This window comes from Rhopalosiphum maidis, chromosome 1 (genome assembly GCF_003676215.2).
Source record: "Rhopalosiphum maidis isolate BTI-1 chromosome 1, ASM367621v3, whole genome shotgun sequence".
NCBI classification, from domain to species: Eukaryota; Metazoa; Arthropoda; class Insecta; order Hemiptera; family Aphididae; genus Rhopalosiphum; species Rhopalosiphum maidis.
In genome coordinates, this window is record NC_040877.1 from 46,126,199 (window position 1) to 46,150,882 (window position 24,684).

The window sequence follows — 24,684 nt, forward strand, 5'->3', positions numbered from 1 at the left end:
TATACCTATATTATTATTTAACATTGACAAAATGTTATCAACAATCATCGACTATAATATTATATCAATATCACAAGATGACGTATTAATATGTGACATGATATTATAATATATTTAAATATTTTTAATTTATTCACATATCATACAGACCACTGGTGCACTAATCAGACATTTCTTATCTTATCACTTGTAGGAGTTATCAGTCGTTTTTTTATTCTTTAATCATTGTTCAATATTGTCATAATTAAGTGTAAGGTCTACTATACGGTTTACGAGTAAAGTCCTAACTTTATCAAGAGCATTATTATTGTGAATTGTGATTAATGTGATTGTTATTGAATGCTGATTTTATTTTCCTTACAACACAATTAGCAATAATTGAATAACGTGTAATATTAAGTAATAACAATAACAAATATTAATAATTCCGGATTGCGTCCACGGTCTGCGAAACACTTGACGTCTTGTATTAACGTTTTTCTCCTTTTCTCCTATTTAATAGCATTTATTATAGCACACGGTCGGTGTCCGTGTGCTATCCCCACTCCTCTAGAAACCTTTTTGACGCACATGAATTGGTTTATTATCGGCGGCGGTTTCCGGTTCACCTTGTGATTATTGTTGTAATAATAATAATGCAGTTTCGCCGTTTCGTGTACATACCTACCGACTAGTATATTAAATATATTTTTTCCCGTAGCTTTCCATTCGACAACGGTTGCCGACCGTGTCCTTTCCCTCTGCTATCCACCGTCGGTCGTGGCAGTCGCGGACAACGGCCAAACGCTCTTCACTGTTCACTTCGTAGTTCGTCAGTACCTGCACAAACGTCTCGTCGTGATCTACGTTGCTCGTTACGTTCGCGTCCGCTTTCGTATTTCATTATCGTGAAATCGTTTCTTTTTTTTTTTTTTTGTTCAATCCGCTTCCTCGTTGTATTATGCGAGTGTATCACAGTCACCGTCGCCAATCTTTCGAATAAACATAATTTTTTTACTTTTTTTTTTTTTATTAAGTTGATCACCACTGAACAAAACATGAACAAATTCGTTTTGCCGGCGCTATTCGTCTGTTTGGGTGAGTGTTCCGAATTCGCGTCATTGTGCCTTACTGTCATGAACTTATCTGTATAATATTATAATGTGCCTACTCGCTTTCCAATATTCTCGTTGTAATATGCCCTGTACCGTTTGTGTTTTTCAGTTATTGGCAACAACGTTAACTGGGGTGTCAGTGGAATCGAAGGGGACACGGATTTAAATGATTTACAAGACACCGTGAAAAAGAAGTTTGGCTCACTTGCTCCTGGTTTACCCAATTTGGATCAGTTTAATGAGTCCATACCTGCCTTAGACGAAGGTGAAAGAGTGTTGAAAGAAAAATGTTTAAAAAATAGCAATTCCAACGACTCTTATGAAATGACTGTGGTAAGCCTTTAGTATTGTTATTTTTTTACTTTTAATTCTTAAAATAGAAACATTAAAATATCTACTTTTATTGAAAATATAGAAGTGAATGAGTTATGTTCTTTGTACTAAAATGTGCTGTGTTAACTCTTATTGAAAATATTCATCGTTCGTTATAAAACTATTAAAAATATGTTTTACTAATTTTTTTTTATTAATCTTATGAAAATTGTAGATGCTACAAACTAGATTATCTTACTTGCATTAGGTTATAATTTAAAAGTTGATAACCCCTATAATCTATATAGGTACCTGCATTAATGATTTAATGTACCTTAATAAAAGATTCTTCATTTAATTTATAAACATTTTTAACATTTTTTAATTTAAATTTATTCTTATTTTTTTTTTTTTTTTTAAATACAATAAAGTTAAATGTGTTTGGACCCTCTGTATAATGACCTTATAACCTATTGCATATATTATGTAATATATGTACCTATGTAAATTTTTAAAAAAGTAACCTAACTGCTTATTAAGTGTATAAATAAATAAAATATTAACATATTTACAATATGGGTACCTTCTAAAAAGTAAAATAAAATAGTTGGATTTGATAATACTTAAAATTTAGGTAGGTACTTAATTTTTTTAACTAAATATTTTTAAATATTAATGTTATATTTAGTTATTGTTAATTATAAATATTTTTAAAATTAAAAATGGAGAAAGATTACCGCTCTGCTTTACAGTAGGTGTTGAGTACATCTCATCAGTGGTCATTGAATAAGTTACTGTCATGTATGAGTTAAGTTTGTACTCTTTGATAAATCATTGCATTTCATAAACAATTCTGAACAAAAGTATGTTTGTTAACCTATAAACTAATTATTAAGTATATACCATAACACTTTATGATAGGATTTATATTTATAATTTATATTAATATTAGAGAGAAACAACTTTTATTTTCAATTAAGCGAGCTGCTCACCATGTGAGTTGCCAGTAGATATAGTTATTTTTTTAGTATTAATGATATAGCATGTTGAATTAATTTTGGTCAAAAGTATTACATTTAAAAATATTGAAAATAAAATATAATAATATAGGTACCCACATAAAAATTTCAAGTCCTCACAGATAATATTTTTGCATTCTAACGAAATAAGTAAAAATTGTATTTTCTGTTTAAATATCTAATTTTGTCTTTTGAATTTGAAATGTCTATATAAAAAATAATCTTCTATATATTTTTAAACTTTTTTTATTTAGTGAAAAATGTTTAATCCATAGTTATATAACAAGGGATAATAGCATATGAAAATTTGCTATTAGAAACCATGCTCAAAATTTAAAATTAAAGCATTTTTATTGTTCCAAATGGTGATGACAGACTAAGAAAAAACACATTGTAAAATACTATTAATTGCTCAGAATCTAAAATATGTTTATTAAAACGACTTCTACGTGTGTCTAGCTATAAATTAGAATACATTTATTAGTAAATATTAAATAATTATTTATATAAATATATAGGTATACTAAATGTAGTTTATTTTATTTAAATTTGTAATATTAAGATAGCAACTTATATTATGATACAAAATTCCTATGTTTTGCTTTTTGTGTATTAGTTGCTTAATTATTTCATTAAATAAATCTAATAAAAATAATTTAATAAATATGTAATCCATCAGAAGTTGAACTATAAGTTTCATAATTTGTTGGTTAATATCTGATAGTCAATATTAATGTAGATAAAGTACCTCTACTAAGATATACTATTTTATAAAATAATCAATAATTCTGTGTTGAATACTCAATTTTTATGAGAACCATTGCAATTTAATTTGCTTAATCCTCCAATAATTAATCAAAATTAATAAATTTGTTTTAGTCATATATTCATAAATTATTAATAATTATAATTAGTCTTGTTTAGCCTATTGCTCAACACATTTTTTTAAGATCAGATTTAATTAAAAATGAAAATATTCAAGAAATATTAAATTATGAACCTATCTATATCTAAACATAGACATTTTTATAAAAATCATACAAAATTTTTAATCTAGGTACCTATAGATTAATTAAAATAATATAACTTAATTGTTTCTATAGGCATATTTGTCATTATTTGGTTAGTTAGTACTCAGAATAATCACAGAAAACAAGAAAAATAATGATTTACCACGATAATGCACTTATTTAAACTTATGGCTTGATATAATCTATATCCCATAATATTTAGAATTAAAAATAAATTCTCAGTGAACTTTACGTCAAGCTAATGTAAACAAAAAAATAATATATTTTATTAAATTATTGGTACCTACGTAAGTAGTGCTTAACAGCAAAACATTTATTTGTCTATCAGAATATAGTATAACCGCACTTTGTACTTCACAGTTTGTGACCTACAGTGTAGATCCTTACCATTTAAACTAAAAGTAAAGCAACATTACTTATTCTAAAAAATAATGATGAATACAATGTTCTGTGTCATAAAAATTTAGATTATTTATTTAGAATTAATTTTAAAATATTTAAAAAAATTAATTTATAGCTTTTTTACTGTTGCTTTATATAAATCTTAAGTATTTAGTGATTCCAAGTCCAAAGTTAAAAATTTTGCTATCTAAGTATTAATCAGGTATAAATATGAATAAATGTTTTGTAAATGGATTATAAAATGTACCTAGATGTACCTACTTATAATATTATATTTTACATTTAATTTTTCTTAACTAGTTCAACCATTTCCCATTCCTCCATTAAATTATATTTATTGCTGTTGTTACTATTAGGTATGTACTTGCTGAGCACAGATATATAAAATGAACTTGTATACATTTATTTGTATTACTCTTAGTAATACCTATGATAGGTTGAACTAATTTTTACCAAGAATATCTCATACCTATATCATATATTATTGTATTTAAGTAACTTATAAGTCAATACCAACATGGGTACTATAGAACCGTATAAGTATAAATGATTGCGATGTAAATAATGTAGAATTAATCCAGTATTTTAAAAATTTATTTGGGAATAGAAAAATATTTGATAATAATTAGTCAATAAGTTGTTTTAATAATAATTTTTGAATTACAGCAGTAAATAAAATCATTATTTTCACTTTATTGTAAAACCAATACATTCATTGATTTGCTCAGAATCTAAAATGACTATGTTATATTATGCCTACTTATAAAGATAGGTAATACATTCTATAATAACCTTGATGATTTTCAACAATTTTTACTCAAATTATTATTTGTGGCCTTCATTTTAACAGCATAAAAACATATAAATTGTCTGCTAGTGTAGACACTTAATATAATTATCACTGATCATGCTGTTAACAAAATTACCTATTACTGTAGGATTAAATTTTGGACACAATAGTCTGTGATACTTGAGAATACTTTTATGCAATCCATTCCTTATAGCTTCAAAACATATTTTGCATTATATTTTATCATAGTTGTAAAGTACACAACTCAGCAGGTAATGTGTTTATTAATAGGTAGCTCTTTATTATATGTGATGTGTCTGTTTATATACCAACATAGGTCATTGAATAATAAATAAATTCTTTGATTTAACACACATAGTAAATTATAAACAGCGAGAACAAAAAATCATTTTCTACACAATTTTTTTTCTTAACTAATATTTTTATGATCTACATATTTTTGTTATTGTGTAATATGCATATTTTGTTATTGTTTGTCTTAAGCAACATTTTCATCAGTAACGATTGATTTTTTTTTTACTGTTATAAATTATGACAACAATTACTTTTGAGTTTTGAGATTACAGAGAGCATTTTTAGTTTTATTAGCTAATAATATGTACAAACGGATTTTGGTATTTGAGAAGTCAGGAATGATATATAGTATGATGGCTTTATTTTCTTTGGTTTACAAATAAAAATCATTATGGATAGGTTTTAGATATTATAAAGAATAGATGATTTGGATATTAGATTATGGAACTAGCATTTTTTATTTAAATTCTTTTTTGTTTATAATGAGGTCTAAGTAAGACATGTATTGAATGTTATTCATAAATATTTACTTTTTTGTAGATTGAATATTTATATAGTATTTAAGGTTTTATTGGAACATTTTCATTCCTTAATAAAAATGTAATATACATTGATTAAGTTTCATTAACTTTGAAATACTTTTTTGTGTATCAATTAGCTAGGCAATATAAACGTGCCTGTAGGTTAATAATAAATTATAACAAAGTATTTAATAGCTTTAAAAAATAAAAATAATAATAATAAGCATTTTTGGTAATTCATTATGTATAGATTTCAATTAAGTAATTTAATATACTTTATGATTATGGTTAAAACTAGCATGTATTATTGTATATTGTTACTTAAATTATGTATATGATCTAGTTACTAAGTTCAAAGTATATTGTACCATAGATTAAATATAATTATTAAATCTTAAAATCTATGACTATACATTGGTCTGTTTATAATATTTTGTTTAATTGCATAATTATTATACACATATATTTTAATGAGATAGGTCAATTATATTTACACATCCTTAAGATTTCTGTATTTATGTAATTTTGTATTATGCAATTTAATAGAATATTTGTCATAACTGTGCAACATTATAATTTACAATAATAAAAATATAATATATTATTTTAGCACATCTCCTAGTTTTATTAAAATTACCTATAGCTTATAAATACAAATAACTAAACGATAAACACTTGAAGGTTATACTATTACAATACTAAGTTAAATAAACCATATTTATTTTGTGTTAAATTTGATTATAGACCTTCAATTCTCTTAATTGGACTGGATAAATTAAACATACATTTTATAATACCATTATCAATGCCATATTATTATATTGGATGAACATTTCATGATTTATATTTTTCTAAATATTATAAATATACATAATATACCATGTTTTATGTTAATTTTTCAAATATTATAATGACATTGAAAATGTAAATGTCAATAACATGGTTAATAAAATATCAATGTAGTTTTGATTAAATATTGTTTAATATATATTTAATCAGTTGGTGTATGTACATGTTACTTATACATTTTTTTTTCTTACAAAAAAATAAAAACAACATTATTAATAATAACAATTTATTGGAATTCTTATGAGTTTATGATATAAACTAAACATGCTTAACTTATTAAATATAGAAAACTATTATTACTGTACTAACAATGTTTTAACAATTTATATAATACATACCTACTTACATAATAATTAGATATCTTAAAATTTGTCTATTCAATTCTTTTATATTCAAAGAAATATATTATTCAATTAATAAATGTTTATCATATTCTTAAACAAGTTTACTTCAAGATGATTAAAGTAGCCCTGAATCACTCTAGATTCTATTATATTTTAACTAGAATTATAACTTATTTGTAGTCCAATTACAAAGTATCACATTTATTAAATTCAATTAAGCTTTAAGTATATATTTAACAAACATCCTGGTTAGGCTATTATTATTTTTAATTTTTTTTTTTACATATTTTGGTAAACATAGATTAAATTATTAATACTACTACTAACTACTATAAATAACAAAATTGAGTTTTTATCAACCAAAAAATTAAATAATTTTTTTCTTATATAAATTTTTCTTTCCTTTTTTGCTTTGTTTATCATCAAAGTCAGATTTTTCCAGAAAATAAGGTGGATTGTTAATTTTTAAAAAGATTTTTTTTACCATCTATCAAATAAAGTTTACAGAATAAAAATCAAATGTATTATACTTATAATGTTGTAATATGTGAATATTGATTAAACATTTTGCTTATTATTTTATATTTTTAATAGGTAATTTATACATTATATTTCCAAATACTTAAACACATTTTTCATATTAAGGTTATCAATAAATACATAAAATTACAAATGCTATTTGTCTAACTTAAATTCCAACTTTGAACTTTTAAATTATTACTAATAATACTTCAAATAATACTTATAATAAAACTAAAATATCTACTAATAATTTATTATATATATATATATATTAATATAAGTTTATAAGATTTTAATTTTTTTTATAAATACTTATTCTTAAAACCATATAATTATAAATTTTTAAGTGAACAATAAACCTTTTTATAACTTGTATATTATTATTAGTTCAGAGATATTGAAAATATTATTTGTATTGGATAAAAAAAAATCACTATTGCATTTATATATAAATATATATGATTACAATATGTTAAAAACAAATTGATATTTTATTGTTCCTTTTTGTGGTTAATAAAATATTTCAGAAATCATTATGGTAGACAGTGAACAAAATAATAATAATAATAATAATTAAACATTCGCTGATTTAAGTATTATAATTTTATTCTCTTTATTATTATAATTATTGTTATTCATTTATTTTTTTATTATTATTTAATAGTTGTAACTTTTTATAATATTTACACTATTAATATTTGAATAATTTAATTTTTGTTTTTAGGAGGCAAAGAAAGATTTTGAAGTTTGTGTAAAATCTCTAATTGATATTGCAGAAATAAAAAAAGAGATTAATGACGCCAAACCTAAAGGTGATCTTGATATGGTATTTAAGAAATATTGCAGGTGAGTGAAACGTAATAGATTAAAAGAGAATACAAGTTTATAAATTAATATTTATATTTTAGAAAGTCACCAGATTTTAAGGATTGTGTTTTAAACTTTACATCTACTATTGATGTATGCTTGGACGAAGGTGAAAAAGATAGCAAAAAAATTCTTCAGAGTGTCACGGAAGCTTTATTATCATTTGTGTGCCATGATGAGGGTGATCGTATAGCATGTAAGATATAGTTATTGATATATTATGTTTTTAAGAACTTGAATTAACTTTTTTATATACTTAATTAATTATTTCTTAAATTCATAACTGAATAGTAGTAGTTATTTTAATTTAAATAATAATGTGTTTTATACTTCTTTTTATTTAGTATTTTATTCAGAGGGCGGTCCAGATTGTATAATGGACAAAAAAGAAGCTATACAACACTGTCTAAATACATCATTTAGTAAGTATATGCCCAATGGCGAACCAAGCTTATCTAGCTTGCCAGCATTCAAATTTGAAGAAGATCAATGCAAGTATGTATCTTAATTAATATAATTTGTGATTAATTATTAACTAATGGTATTTTTATTTCACAGGAGTATGTCTGAGTTACAAGTGTGTGTAATTGCTGAATTAGAAAAATGTGGTGAACCAACACCTGCTAACATCATCGAATCATTGTTCGAGTTTGTACGTCGATCAACACCATGCTCAAAATTTCAGAGTGCTCAAACGCGTAAAAAATCTTCAGGTGTTTCGTTACATGCAACGATCTCTATTACAGCATTATGTAGTTTAACAATCCTGTTAGGTCGAATTGGATTCTACTAATGTTAGTAGTACTTACAGAATAATATAACAATTTTAAGTAAGGCTTAGAATCAAAATCCTTAATACATATTATATATTTAGATCTATGTTGAACTAAACTAAATTTATTTACTATTTATAAATATTAGACAGTAATATTTTTATTTTTGAATATTTGATTAATGAAGAATTAAGATGAATTATTGAAGAATACTCGGGCCCCCCCTTTTTTTACATATTTAATCTAAGAATAGTTAACTTGTACAAATCAATTTAAATAGTATACAAATGTTGATTAGTCAATGTATTTTTTTCAAAACTTTAAATATAATTTAAAACTGTTCAAATTGTATAGTTATATACTATATGGTTTTTAGTTGTCAATCAATATTTTTACATATTAAAATGGTATCAGAAAATACATGTAATTATGCCAATATAAAATAATATATTTTTTTAATGAAAACAATGTTAAAATATTTTGTAACATTATTTAGTTTTCAAAACCGTGGATTAGTTATTCTTAATTATTTAGAAGGTTGTAATGGCCTACAACTTTTATCTCAAACTGTTTGGTGTAAATTAATGGTCAATAAGTTTTGGTGTATAGAATAAAAGTATAACTTATTTTGTACACACTAACATAAGTGTGTATAAGAATTTTTTTAATTGTAATTTATGTTTTTTATGTTTACTATTTATTTTGTATGTATAACCCAAAATAAAAAATCATCTACTATTTAGTATTACCAATATAATATACTGCTTTGTTACCAACCTAAATATATAATATATTCAAAATATTCCTATTAAATACATTTTGAGTTAAATTAAGTTGTGTGATACAATCAATATTATTGTTAAATGTATTTTATTACAAATTATTAATCTCAAATACATATTGTTATGACAATACAATTTTGAGGTCTTTAGAGGATGTCTTACTGTCATGTATTGTCTTTATTTTACAAACGTATAATAAACCAAGTTTTTATTCATAATAATCTATTTAACTGTTATGACTTAATGAGCATTTTAAAAATGTAAGTTTTTGGAAATGTTAAAGTTCTCATTACTTTTTTCATTATTGAATTAATAGAAAAACCATAGGCACTAGATAATATTCTTACTTATGAATTTGGTTATAAGTCAATTCACTGCTGAATATAAATTATTTTTAAATTAAAGTTTTGTTCGTTATGTATTAGTAAAGTAAAGATAACTCATGCTGGTACAACATTATCTTGATATTTTAAACCTTTTGTTTGGCTAATTGAGCAATAAAAATAAATTACGTATCACTAAAGCCTGACAAAACCTTAATGTTAATAACATTGGTGCTAACAATAATGACGATGAATTCTAACAAACATATCAACACAATGATTTGTTTGTACTTTAGTGAGGTTTAATTTCTTTTACTCTATACTTTATAATCGGAAAAACAATCAAAATTTTAAGGAAATAAAGAGTATTTTTACACTAAACTAGTTGGTTTTTGACTAAATTGTTTAATTTATTTTGTTATAGTTCAAAAACAATAATAATTAATAACTACAAATATTTTAATTTTCACTTAGTGTTCATAGTGTTTATCCTATAATTTTGTATAGATAGATACAGTATGTCCCAAAAGTCCCGTATAACCTATAATATTTCCATAGAAAATCAATTTATTAAAATGTATTTTTTTTTACAATAATTAGTATGGAAATTCTCATTAAATATTTAAATGGCATAAGTTCAATTTTTTTTTAAAAATTATCAAAACAATTTTTTATGGAATTAAGTTATTTACATTTTCAGGATAGTCATTTTGCTGAACATAATTTTTAAAACAGTTTAAAAAAATAAAAATATTTAAATTGAATAAAAATTGACAACAATTGTTAGGCCAATAATGTTTTTGAATTCCTAAGAACAATAGTTAGTTATGTTAAGTACCTAGCAAAACAAAAATTGTGTGATTTAATCAAATTCTATTAGAAAGCTGATTTTTTTTTTAAGACAATTTGAAAGTATCTAATTATTAGTGAAGCTTTCAGTTATGATTAAAACATATCAATTCATAATAATTCAATAAAAATTAATTATTTATATTGCAATAATAAAATATTTATTTCAGCTTGACAATACTTATATATATATATATATATATATGTATATATCTATTTAAAGTTTATATTTTAATTTTTTAATTTTAGGTTAACTTCACGTTAATTATAATACTTAAAAAATAGGTAATTAGTTTCGCTGTTCAGCTTACCTAACGATTAAACACATCTATTGTTTATAGTATTGTTGTTTCTATATCAAGAAGGGCATCTCATGAAACGTATCTCGCCTGAAACAACGTTAATACGTGAGTGACAAAGTAATTACGCTAGTAATAACATTAAATTATAAAGCCTCCATTCCGGTTAAAAAACCGAGCAGGTAGCGCTAAGTTTCGTCAGGAGCTGCAAAAAACAAGACGTTTCCTAAGGGCTAAGATCTAAGGCGTTCACGTGGTGAACCAACAGAAAAAGATAATGGGAAGAGCGTATAAACGCTAAAAAATATATAAAATATTAACATTTATTTAAATTTCAAAAGGTTATAGGTGCCAAACTTGTAATTGTATTGTATCATGTACAAAATAAAAATTTAAAAAAATTATTTACTTTATAAACAGCTTAAAATTTTTTAATTAATGAGTTTTGAGTTTAGACACATAAATTGATCACGTTCATCTTATATAGGTAATATTCGTTCATCATCGATGTCCTGTTTATTTATAACGATATTAATGATAATAATATTATACTTGATGTAGCCAGTGAAATTCAATAGGTCGAATAATACTCGAAATAAATAATTTAGCTTACTAAATCATTTATAAGTGTTGTTTTATGAGTTTTTTAAAATTAAGAAATTTTAACAGATTTTAATGAAAGACATATTCAAAACGCGCTCAACTTTGCGTTTCGGCAATATTTATAGTTAAGACTTCGTTAATTCAGCGCCGTACTAATCATCAGTGGTTCCCTAGGGCAATTCAATTTGGCGCCCCAAATTATATGCGGACACTGGGGGGGGCTTCAGGGGGTCTTTTGCCGCCTATTAAAATATTGCTACTTTTGCCGCCCTGGGACACTTACCCTAATTAATTACCCCCATCACCTTTGCACGGCTCTGCGTTAATTAATCCATCGCTAATTATAAAAATCTCCTATATGTAAATTAAAAACGCTTTAGGAACTAAGACAAATGAAAATGAAAAAGAAATAAAATCAATATGCCTATATAGGTAAAATGAATTTTGGTTTCGCAAAATCCATTTTCCGATGCGCCTCATCGCGTTTTTGATATACCTACGAACATATGCACGTAATGTAGGTATATATGTATCACTATAATATCAGTGGTGTACTATTGTCGACTCGCGTAATAACTCAATAGCTATTAATAATGCGCAGTGACGGAATATTGTGTCGACGATTGGATGGTAATATTATGGTATTATAATAATAATGTTATTATTATATAAACGATGATGGTAGGTATTTATATGATATGTTTATTATATTATGGTATAGGAGTATATACTACAGTGCCGGCCCGATGGTTTTGGGGGCCCGGTGCAGAATTTTGCGGGGCCCCATATGGCCATATAAATTAATTTATTAATTATTTATATATACATTATACAATATACACATCTATATTTTTTTATTTTCTAGAGAATTACTTTAATTTTATATAATTTTATAAACTTTAAGCCCTTTAATTTATGTTAGAAACCTGAATTTTTATGTATAAACTATAATAAAATCCAATTCGCATTTTAATATTATATAAGACACAAAATAAGTAGGTTTAATGTATTTAGGTTCAATATTTAAAAACTAATAGTATTAACCATTATTATTATCTAATTTTTTTAAAGAGCACTTTTCGCGATTACGTATATTATTGTTATTATTATTAGCTACACCGTTGACATTAGTTAGGTTGATAAATGCAAGATTCATCAATAGGGCTGTGAATTCAGGGCCATCTCAACAATTTGCGGGGCCCAGGTCATAACTCTTTTAGTGGGGCCTACAAAACAATGTAGCGCATTGCGAACAAGGGCAATTATTAAACAATTTGTTTAATACACTACTACACTAATGTAAAAGACAATTCACTTTTAATACTTTTATTATGGTTGTTGACTATCGTAATGACGTAGTGTAGTCTTTACAAGTATTAGATTCTGAACGGAGTAATGAATGTATTGATTTTTACACTAATGTGTGTTTATTTTTGTGTCTGTCATCACGTTTTGGAGTAGTAATAGTGCTTTGATTTTTTACTTCAATCCCTCTGAAAAGAAAAATTCATCTAGGTGGTACTTTAGGGGGGTCAAAAGTAAAAAATGTCCAGTAGTTTTCAAAAGCGTCAGGAAAAATCCTAAAAAGTAACGAAACAACGGGAATTTTTACACATAATCAGTTTTCGACCAAATCGATTTTTTTATTTTGCTGTAACTCAAAAATGAAACATTGTAAATACTTGAAGTTTTCATCAAATGCTTATAGGTATTAGCATTTTCTATTTACGATTACATTTTCAAAATATTTTGACTTTTTTAAGCTATTACAGACAATTGAAATTTTTACCCTTAATAATTTTTTTTTTTTTTGAAATGCCGATAAAATTAATTTTTTATGAAATCGCGTAAGACAACCATATATTACAATTTAAATATAGCTAATAATTTAATATAATATCCTACCAATTATCCTAGATCAGGGGTGGCGAACCTACGACACGCGTGCAAAAGTCGGCACATGGATCAAATTTCAATGTCACACATGAAAAAAATTGAAATTATTAAAAATTATGCTATCTATAACATTTTTATTATAACTGTTATAAGAAATTCAAATAAACAAATTATATACATTTTAAAAATTATAATTTAAAAAAAAAAGGTATGCTAACTTAATACAGTCCTAGATTGTCAAATTATCTCCATTTAGAATCGTTTTTCGTATACAATGATACCTGTCATTGCATTCAAATTTAACACATCTGTTATAATGACCTATAATACAAGCAGAGCTATACCCACACTTGCCAATCCTTATTTTGTATTTGATTTCATTGAATTAATAATGTAATGTTGACAAATAAAAATTCAAACTTTATTTGTAATATGTATGTAAATCATTGTTTAAAGAAAACTTAGGATCTTACAAGTGCGTAAGCATGGGGCCCAAACGAGAAGTCTTAGCCGCGGGGCCCGGGGCTTGGGCTCTGCTCAACCCAGCTTTAGGACGGTCCTGCGTGAATTTGTAGGAAAGTGCATTTTTTTTTTTTACAGCGTTGTAAGTACATAATTTGAATTATGTATAACAACAAATCCATTTATGAAACTTATATTTTGCATTTTTTTACTTTTTAAGTTTTTAGGTCATTTTTTGCCTTTTTAAGTCATATTTTCCTTTTATAGTTCATTTTCCGGTATTTTTAATTACCCAAATTCCGTCAAAATAAATACATATAATTTTTTTTAAGGTTATTTAGTACATTAAAGTCATAGCCCTATTCATCATACTACACTAGTATTTATATTAGTATTAATTAATACTTATGATTGTACTTACTCATATTGATGAAAATAAATTTAAATAATATTTTAATACCTACACGAGTTTACATTTTCTATTTTATTATTTTTATTCAATAATTGAACAATTTAAAATATATAACATGTATAAATTATAAATAGTAAATATAAAATGTTACTCAGGGTGTATTACGAATTTGTTTCATTATTTTTTTCATACATGTCTTACCTGTTCGGGCACGCTTTTTTATAATGGCACGTATTTTTTTTGGCGACATTGTTCAACGGGAAAAAGAAATAGATGAAAAATATTATATTAATAAAACACTATACGTGATATCGTGATACGTTTATAATATTCTAGTACCCACTTAGTTAGTGATTGATACTATAATAATAATATAAAATGTTTTTCAAATTGTATTATTATAAGTTATAATAGTATTACAGACCCTCTCCCAGACGCCTTACTATTTATGTTTTTGCAGAATTATTAATTGTTTGTGTCTGTACAAATAATAATAATTTTCGGAAATATAATAAGTAATCGGCGCGATCGGTCTGGAAGGTCGCTGGCCGACAACACTTGCACGCCACCAACGAATGAATAATGGAGTGTGGATGAACGTTGAATGCCTAACGCGGCCGTATACATAATATGAGCGCAGCACATATCGATCGAAATAATAATTTATTTTTCTCTAAAACTGTTTTACGCGGGACTACTTTTCTCACACCATATTCATAGTAGAGACTCTAAAATTTCTGAACATATAACGTAGAAAATTATCTGTGCAACTACGTGTTTATAATTTAGATAAATATAAATAGAAACAAAATTATTTGTTTCCAAATATTTCATTTTTTTTGTTTTTTTCATTTACTTATAAAATATGGTTGGACAGTACTATCAAAAATTAGAGCACAACATTGCACAGATAAAGAGAAAAGTTGTCCCGCACAAAACACTTTTTATAATCAAATTACGGGTGGTGTGGCGTCCTTTTAAGGTTAAACTTATAAATTACAATATAATTTAAAAGTAACAATAAGAAATATATTAAATAACAAAATATAATAATAATAATATAATTATTAAATGATAATAGTATTAAAAATCAAAATATGTTTTTGGTACAAATGAAATAAACCTATCATAATATTACGAATACCTAACCTAGTAAAATAAATACTATCTTAGCAATATACATAAATGTGTCATGAATTCATATAACATTACTATGTAATTAAAAATTATTTATAGAACAGAAATATACATTATGATTATACGGTTAATATAATTTAATTATTAATAAAATGGATCTAATTATATTATTGTTTTAAATGAATTAACACTTAATTAATGATATTTTAGCAATAATATTGATGATAATATTACCTATTATAAATGTTTAGAGTTACATTATTAAATCGCTTTTTTATCTAGTTTAGGACACGTTGTAAAATCACATTTTTTCCATCCATCAATAATTAAATTTGTTACTGGAAATTTTTTACAACCACATTTGCACAGAAAATCATCTGCATCCAGATTTTCTATAAATAATCCACTGTAGAATTGTGCTACATAAGCTCCCTAAAAAAAAAAAAAAAAAAAACAATACAATTTTTTAAATAATAATTTATAATAACAATAACCAAATGCTATATCCTGTAGTTCAAACTATATAGATAACACTGACATGATGATGCAATTTCAGAATAATATTTGTATTCTAGAAAAACTATGTATTAAAATTAAAATTATTTAAAAAACTTTTAACTATGAGTAATTAAAAAGGCAAATGTATTCCCGGATACGTCTCTTTTCAAGATAGATTCCTTAGTTCCCTTTTGTTTATTAATTATAATATATTTACTTGGTCATATGAAAGTTTTGAAGGGTTCCCACACCATCGAGATGTATCCTCTTGATCGTCACAATACTGTAATTAAAACGAAAATGTAATTTTCAGATAAATTTGATAAATGTGTAAAATTTAAAAAGAAGATGCTATATAAAACACTACGATCTAAATACTATTTGTACGTCATACTTTGAAAACATTTATAGTATCTTATAAGTGGAATGAATTGGAACAAAAGTACCTTAAGTAGATAATATTTATCTACTTTAAACTCATCTAAGTTTTAAAAACCACAGCATAATAACTAGTTAACTATTCTTTCTTCATTCTAAAATCAAGGGAAAAAAATTAAAAGAATGATTGTAAATAAATTAATAAATTAATGTAAATAATTTAAGTAGCTTAGTATTAGTCTGTACTTTGGAAGATAAAGTAAAAAAATCCAGAACATTTATTTCAAAAAAATTGGAATACTAATAAATAAAAAAATATATCTGAGAAAATCTGGGAATTTTACATAAATACAATTTAAATCCAGAATAATAATTTAAAAATTTTTATTATTTTTAGCTATGTATAGATATTTTTAATTATAGTTTTTTATTACCTAATTTAATTTTTAATATTAAACAATAATTATAAAATGTTTAATTTATTTTTATAATAAGGTAACCCTTGAAAATATAATATCAAGTTTTTCATATAGTTGTCTGTTGTTGAGTTGATTTCCAAAATTTACTTTTTGTATTTGGCTAATATCGGGCAATTTAAAGGTATGTACGAGTTGATTCCCCTATTCAATTTTGGATCACATTTTAGTTGCACTTGGTAAAAATTTTAAACACATTAATTTTAAAAACTTCTTAAATATCATGTTCATCATTTCTCTCATAAAATCTTTTTTTTTTCGAATTTTTTTGGATTTTCTAATATATACATAGCATATTGTTTCTGCATTTCATAAACGTTTCATAGTTTCCGATTGTACTTTTAACAGTTCATCTATAAATTAATAAATATTTAATTTTCTACTACAAAAACAACTCATCTAACTCATCTAATTATTCGTAGTTCTGTTTATAGTAGTGGAGATCTAAGCCCATGTACTTGGTGGAATATTTGCTTTTTGGGAAATATGAATTTCATATTGAAAAATTTACACTACGAAAAGTACATATCCATGTAACTACACATTTATATTGAAATAATAATGATTATTGGCTATAACAATACTGGAGCACGCATAATATTCTTGAGTGTTCAACTATAAAAACTGCTATTTTAAATAAGGCGTCAGTCGTTTCCACCAAATCTTTTTCTACCTACCTGTCTAAATTATAGTTTGAGAACCATATAGAGTTACTCAGTTACCTATCAACTCGTACACACTTTTCAATAGCCAAGAAATCAATTCAATAGTAACGGTTTTTTTTATATAAAAAACGATAGTTTGACGATTTTGATTAATTTGTCAAAATTTTAACTTCAAATGTATATAAAAAAAAATAATGTGTACCTATATATTTTTAAACAGATATATATTTTGTGTGATATTGTATTAAATTTTCAAGTATTTCCACCCAGCAAATAATTTTTAAGCGACATTTATAAATGAAAAAGCTAAACGGTTTTAAAATATCTTATGACAAAAATAAAAAATATTTGAAACATTTTGAAAATGTTATCGTAAATAGAAAACGATAATATAAACATTTCGATAACATTTCAAGTAACTATAGAAAATCGAAGCATTTTATCTATAACTTATTGTGTTTATATACAGTAAAGTGGTTACCTCTCTCTCCCTTTTTAAATATGACCATATAATAAACTATTTATTGAGATATAAGATGATTCATACTTTTGAATACGTTGTGATGGTCAAAGCACCTTTTTCAACTAGATCACTTGGTTTTATAACACTTGCTTGTATCTTAGCAAACAATTTTGATTGATCCACTGTTGATTTAGTCACAATATTTGTAATTGTATCCTGAATAATTATTAGTGATTATTTTATTCTTTTCAAATTTTCAAATATTACCTATACTTAAATATAAGTACGTACTATGGATAACATAGTTTCACTAGATATTGGATCCAACCCATATTTTTTTGAATTTTCATCACAAGCGTTTAAGTTTGTAAGATCAATGACAAAATGATCTATTACTTCATTTATCAATGTAAAATCAATACCTTAAAGAATGTAATTGTTATAATAATTAGAATATAAAAAAATAATTTACGAAATATAAAAATATCCAATAAAAGTTTTATATTACTTACGGGTTTTATTTGAAATCTGATCGAATGCATAAAATTCTATACCAACTTTTAATCCATCTACTTCATTTTTGATCGAAGTGACAAAATCACTTAGTTTTTGTGACACATTTGGTATATCACCCTAAGAAAAAGATATTATGATTAATCAAAATAAATAATAATATATTCGTTTTTGTATAAAAAAATTATTTTTTTTGTGCATAGATTTTATTCTTTTAACCACGATTTTTAATGAGACGTTTAAGTATAATAACAAGTAGGTATACTGGTGCGGCATTATGTATAAATAACGCGCTTATACTTGGCCCAACCTCAGGTCATACATCAGGTATAATTGAAAAAATTACGGCTGCAAATCAACACAAGTGTTAGTCGGCAGTTAATTGAAGTTCACACGTCATATTCCAAAAGAAAAAACATGTTTTTAATAATACCGATAATGATAAGTTGCAAAATATCTTTATTATTTTCAATACATTATATTATATTCTTAAAAATAACCTATGGAAGAAACTATAAAATTTTGTTTGTTGTACTTTTACATGGTAAAAATTAACCATCTATATACAATTTATATTAAAACTTTTAAATACATAAAATTGTATGCGAAATTAATTATGTCTAATCTTACTTACATCTAATAAAAATGGAAACCACATAAAAAGACCACGAATGTTGTGTTTTTTTAAAAAATTGACTATTAGATCAAATTTTTGAGTCTTAACTTGATTTGCATCTTCAGGATAGAGTATTGAGTACCAATCTTGCTGGTATTTGAATCCAATGCGTAGGTAAACAATTTTATTAGATTCTATTAAGCTTATCATTGCATCTATATTTATTAAAATATAATTATAATTAGATAAAGTATTTAATATACAGTTTTTATTAGTTAAAAACTCACTTAATTTACATTCATAAATAGGTACCTACACAAACTTATTTAGTCACCATCACTGTCTAATAACTAATAACTGTGATATAAAATTATTCTATATTTTATCGATTTTATTAAGTTGATTTTTATTATTTTGTATTGTGTTTGTAATCAGTCATCGCCTAGATTGAGAATTAGATCTAATATTTCAAGTAGGTATTGAAATATTGAAATTATTAAGCTATTAGTTATCAATAGTGAAGTTAAAATTGTACCTCGCAACATTTTTTGTGTACAATAATTTTCCTATTTGTACATCGTACCACAATATTTGATATTTATTTTAAATACCAATTTTTAAAAAATAAGTATTCCATTTTAGATTATGATATATTATATACTTATATGTACCAATATATAAATATAATAATGGTTTCAAAAGTGAAAATAATGTTATACAACTCCTTATATTGGCATGAACCTCGAAATGTTTTTGAAAATATTTGTTTATATAATGATACATACTAAATTTATCATTATCACTGTTGTCTGTTAAACAGATTATCCTATATGTATTACAAGTAGTCATTTGTTCATCCCAAATAACATAAGAAAAGCGTAATCTACAATCAACCATATTATATATGTGTCTTTAAAATGTTTATAATTATTATTTTTACTTTCATCTTGTTTAATTATACCGACATCATCACCAAGGTCCATAGGAAATTGACCTACTATAAATATATCACAAGGTTCTGGCAATTCGTTTACATTGAATACATAACCAGTTCCCCGACTATTCCACATTTCTCCAGCTAAAAAGCAAACAACTGGTTTTGCATCTAAAACAAACGGATACAATATTAATAATTAAGCAAAGTAAAAAACATTTGTTTTAATAATTTAAATAATTTGATTTATTAAATTGAGATCAACAAAAATATTCTTACAGATGTACGTAATAACTATAAGCCTTTCTATAACTTTGTAAATGTTTATAAAAAAAAAAATAATAATAATAAAAAAAAAATTTAAATACCTTGTGTTAAGATTAATGGATAATAATAAAATATGCTCAAAATAAACACTAAAATAATTTTCATTTTAATAAATAAGATGTATGAGGTGTATGGGATTTTTTTCAAAAGATATAAAACTGTTTACTGTTGTAGACTAGCAGTTTATTGTAATAACAATTTTAAATGGATCGTAAAACTAATATATTATTTATAATTTTCTATTTACTAATAATGTTCATAATTAATACCTAAAATTAGAACATCTGTGATATAAACTCATTAAATTTATATTGTTCATTATGGTATTAAATTATAATTTATGCGAGTAATTAATACAATATAAAATAATGATCATTTAAATTTTAGATAAAATATTCTATTATTTATTGGTCGTGTTATTAGAACTAATGAAAATGTGTTGGGTTTTAATATTATTTTTTGTTGTATCAAAAATGTAACTATAATCTATAATTAAAGATTCATATATCAGCAATTAATTTAAATAATAAAATAAAATGTATTTTGACATCAGAAATATGAATTTTTAGATTTTTAGATTCTGATACGTGTAACCGGGTACTCGTTTAAAACCAGTGAGCGCTGGAACACAAATTAAAAGGCGCTAAAATCTAGTATTTTTCAGATGTTTTTTCAAAATTGTTGAACAATTATTTCTTTCGAAGCTATATTATTTAGCTCTTCTGGCTTTAAATTTTCAATAAACACTTCACTATTTCATTAACAATTTGATTATTATTTATGACAACTTAAATTGTTACCTGCACGTTGCATTAGTTAATTTGTCTACCTTATTATGTTCAATAGCTATGTTGAAATTTTGGGAAATTCTTTCTTTCTAAAATCGGTTTTTAGTTTTCACTGATTATTTCTAATAATCCATTTGAAACTTAATTGTTTGATGTATAAATAATAAATTAATACCTAAAATTAAAACATCTGTGGTAAAAATGCATTAAATTAAAATTGTACGTTATGGTATTAAATTATAATATATCATATATATGAGTAAATAAAACACTACAAAATAATGATCATTTAAATTCTATATAAAATGTTCTATTGTTTACATTTCGGTCTTGTTATTAGAATGGATATTAAATTACAAATAAAAGTGCCGTGTGTTTTAATTTCTTTGTTCTTATTTCAAAAACGTAACTATAATCAGCAGTTAATTTAGTCTTTACATAATAAAATAAAATGTATTTTGACATGTTTTGAGCTATTTACAGGAATGATAATTTTTAGATATTTAGATTCTGAGCGATTTTTTTTTATTTTTGTATACATGATATGTATTTGATAAAATTCTTAGATTTATAACCTTAGGAGGTTTTATAGATAGACAATAGATCTATAGTTTGTACTTAAGTGAGGTTAAAATTTCTTGTACTTTTCTTTACTAAAACATTAAAATAAATTAAAACATGAAATATTTGTAGTCCTTGTTTCAGTGAATCTTATAATAAAACCAAAATTATGATATCTCCATTATTTCAGGAGATATTTCAATGGGTAAGTCTTCACGGGACACTATATATCTAATAATGTATTAGCAGAAACGGTCTTTTAGCCTATACACTAAACATAATATGTTTAATGATGAATGTTTTTTTTTGACAAAGCTATGAAAGTTATTTATTTTACTTTTAGTTTTACGGTAGGTTGATATAATTTTTTCTGAATATATTGCATTTATTACATTATTCGTATTTAATTAGGTATTATGATAGTTTATACTCATAACATATTATATATTAAGGTATATCATTTTTTATAACTCGAAATTTAATACTTTATTTATATACCTATCATTGATAAAATATTAAAATTAGGGTCTTAGTATAAATACAAAATATCCTAAAATAAATCAAAAATGTTATTGTATATTGTTAAGTTCATAGTGATATAATATAAACGTAAGAGGTTTAAGTTCCCACAAATAATGTTTTTGATTTATAACGAAATAATAAACATCGTAAAATCGTTATTCATTTTTAAAATACGTAATTTTGTTCAAATTTGACTTCTACAAAATGTCTATAGAAAATAATAATATTTGTATATTTTTTAGATTTCCTAGTTATTATGCAGGCAAATATCCACCTTCGTAAAAAGGTAAACAATTCTAATCGTCTATAAATAAATCAAAAATGGTCAAAATAATTTGAAAATGTTACCATAATATTTAAAAAATTATAATATAAATACTTATTAAAAAAATTATAAAATATAAAAAGTTTTAAGTTTCTATGGTTTTTCATTTTTGAATTATGACAAAATAACTGTTGAAAACTGGTTAACGCAAAAGATATAACTTAATCTTACGAACATTATGATACTAAAATTTGAAAATTTGAAATTTTTTTATGCTTTTATCGAACCGTGACCTGCCACGGTGGTAATTAAAACAGTATTCATGTGTACATCACCAATACAAACAGTATTATATTACGCTCGACATATTTCAGCGCAAATTACGTATGTTAATAGATGTATATGGTACCGGCAATGTGTTGAATCTGGTGTTATATAGAAATCCTAGGTATTTTTTAGAATGCCGAAAACGAGCAGGAATAATATAAAATATAATACGATTGGTAACTAGGTGTTCTATATGATACGAGTTTATTATAAACTCACGATCGCTCCCAAAGTATAGCATCATAATATTCAATTCGGTATACCACATACGGTTCATCACCACGGTCTTGGACGATTCAAAGATACGATATGCATCGCCGACCGCTAATCAGTTAGGTGTAGGTTGAAATCTATTGAGATACGCTTGACCATAGATTTAATGACAAACATAGTCACGCGTACAACAAACGACTTTAACAGACGATACAGCAATAGTCGCCATATTATCACGTGTACAGCAAATCCTTTTTTTCAGAGTGTGCGAGAAGACCGTAAACCGCAGTATGCTGTTATTAGACGTCATAATGCATCTTATCATAGATTACAAATAGTATTTCCAATTGGTGGCTATATCCACTTACCGCTTGTAAGTTTTTCTTATTATCCTGCGTATTGGCTATAGACATTGCCGCGGTACGCAACGGTCGCCGGTACAAAGTACAGGTGCCGCAGCGACCGGTCTACGCTTTATTGCGAACTAAGATATTACGGACCGGAAACGAAAGTAAACCGCCACCACGGGCAACGACGGTACGACACCGTCGACTCTCCGAGGCACAGGGTGAGACGCGAAGACACGTCGGTCCGGACGAGTACCGGCCGCCGGTCTTACCGACAACGGCGACAACGTTGCCTGGTCGCAAGACCACGTGAAGCATAATTGTGCATTATCTTTTATGTCGTCAACACCTGACATAGTGACATTTGACAACTAGCTATTGTGTACCGTTGTTTAAACAACGAATAGTGACATTCGTGTTGTTCTCTTACACTGACAGGCACACCGCGGACTCGCCGAGCACCTATCGGTCCTATTGCCATGGCCGAGTCAGACACTATATAAAAAACGCAAACTATCTATTAATATTTTATATTTCACTCTATAATATATTGTAATAAAATAATAATAATAATAATAATAATATGCTGGCTAAATAATGTTTTTATAATTTCCTTTTAATAAATATAAGGAACTAATAAACTATATACCCATAAACTGTTTGTTTCTTATTATTCCAATTTCGTTCGAAAACATTAAATAGTATAATATACATAAGTTTTTATTTTCATAAGTAATATTTATCTGTCGTCGATTATAGTTTTTATTTGTAATGTATAAAAAAGTATTCATCAATTCTTTTTAACTTTCTTAGTTTCGTTTTACTCGAGTAGAATTTGTTCTTTTCATTTTAAATATTATAAATCATTACGCCGTTTCATAGATGCGCACGTCAACAATGAATGCAATTTTAAATTAACGACGATTCTTATTCTACAAAACTCAAATCTGAAATAGTTTTATTTACCTACCCTCAATGTTTTATAACAGATAAACGTACATTATAGAAAAATTATTGCAAGTTCAAGTGGAGGTGAGAAATTACTTTACTGTTTAATAATAAGTCTTGACAGGGCCAGATTAGGTCGACGAAATATTTAGTAAAACTCATCAGTTCAAATCACGAAGAGCCGCTGACCGAAAACATGTCAAGAGTAGAAAGCTGAAGAAACGAAGATTAAAATAAATCG

At 25.2% G+C, this 24,684-nt stretch overlaps 2 protein-coding genes across 3 annotated transcripts; one reads left to right on the plus strand and one right to left on the minus strand.

Annotated features, from left to right (window-relative positions):
• The first annotated feature begins 257 nt into the window (after positions 1 to 257).
• LOC113557423 (27 kDa hemolymph protein-like) lies at positions 258 to 9,598 on the plus strand. Of its 2 annotated transcripts, none has more exons than XM_026962934.1 (7): positions 258 to 399; positions 1,017 to 1,077; positions 1,204 to 1,427; positions 7,924 to 8,045; positions 8,108 to 8,262; positions 8,411 to 8,561; positions 8,625 to 9,598. In XM_026962934.1, the coding sequence occupies exons 2-7, from the start codon at positions 1,038 to 1,040 to the stop codon at positions 8,857 to 8,859; spliced, it is 927 nt and encodes a 308-aa protein (XP_026818735.1). In that variant the 5' UTR covers positions 258 to 399; positions 1,017 to 1,037; the 3' UTR covers positions 8,860 to 9,598. The 2 variants fall into 2 exon arrangements, with proteins under 2 accessions (XP_026818735.1, XP_026818744.1); XM_026962943.1 differs by having other exon boundaries at positions 303 to 389.
• Positions 9,599 to 15,852: 6,254 nt separating this feature from the next.
• LOC113561251 lies at positions 15,853 to 23,851 on the minus strand. The gene is made up of 9 exons (XM_026967567.1): positions 23,752 to 23,851; positions 20,514 to 20,561; positions 20,152 to 20,316; positions 19,230 to 19,426; positions 18,595 to 18,715; positions 18,374 to 18,504; positions 18,167 to 18,298; positions 16,318 to 16,383; positions 15,853 to 16,034 (listed from the first exon to the last, which is right to left on the minus strand). Exons 1-9 carry the CDS (start codon positions 23,849 to 23,851, stop codon positions 15,864 to 15,866), a joined length of 1,131 nt encoding a protein of 376 aa, XP_026823368.1. The 3' UTR covers positions 15,853 to 15,863.
• Between the last annotated feature and the right edge of the window lie 833 nt (positions 23,852 to 24,684).

Coding starts and splice junctions, on each gene's coding strand:
- LOC113557423 (XM_026962934.1), top strand. CDS start 1,038: ATGAACAAATTCGTTTTGCCGGCGCTATTCGTCTGTTTGG. Junction 8,263..8,410: donor TGAGGGTGATCGTATAGCAT/GTAAGATATAGT, acceptor CTTTTTATTTAG/TATTTTATTCAGAGGGCGGT. Junction 8,562..8,624: donor TTTGAAGAAGATCAATGCAA/GTATGTATCTTA, acceptor TTTATTTCACAG/GAGTATGTCTGAGTTACAAG.
- LOC113561251 (XM_026967567.1), bottom strand. CDS start 23,851: ATGTCAGGTGTTGACGACATAAAAGATAATGCACAATTATGCTTCACG. Junction 19,427..20,151: donor TATAATTAAACAAGATGAAA/GTAAAAATAATA, acceptor TAATAAATATAG/ATGCAATGATAAGCTTAATA. Junction 16,035..16,317: donor CAAAACTTTCATATGACCAA/GTAAATATATTA, acceptor TTTTTTTTTTAG/GGAGCTTATGTAGCACAATT.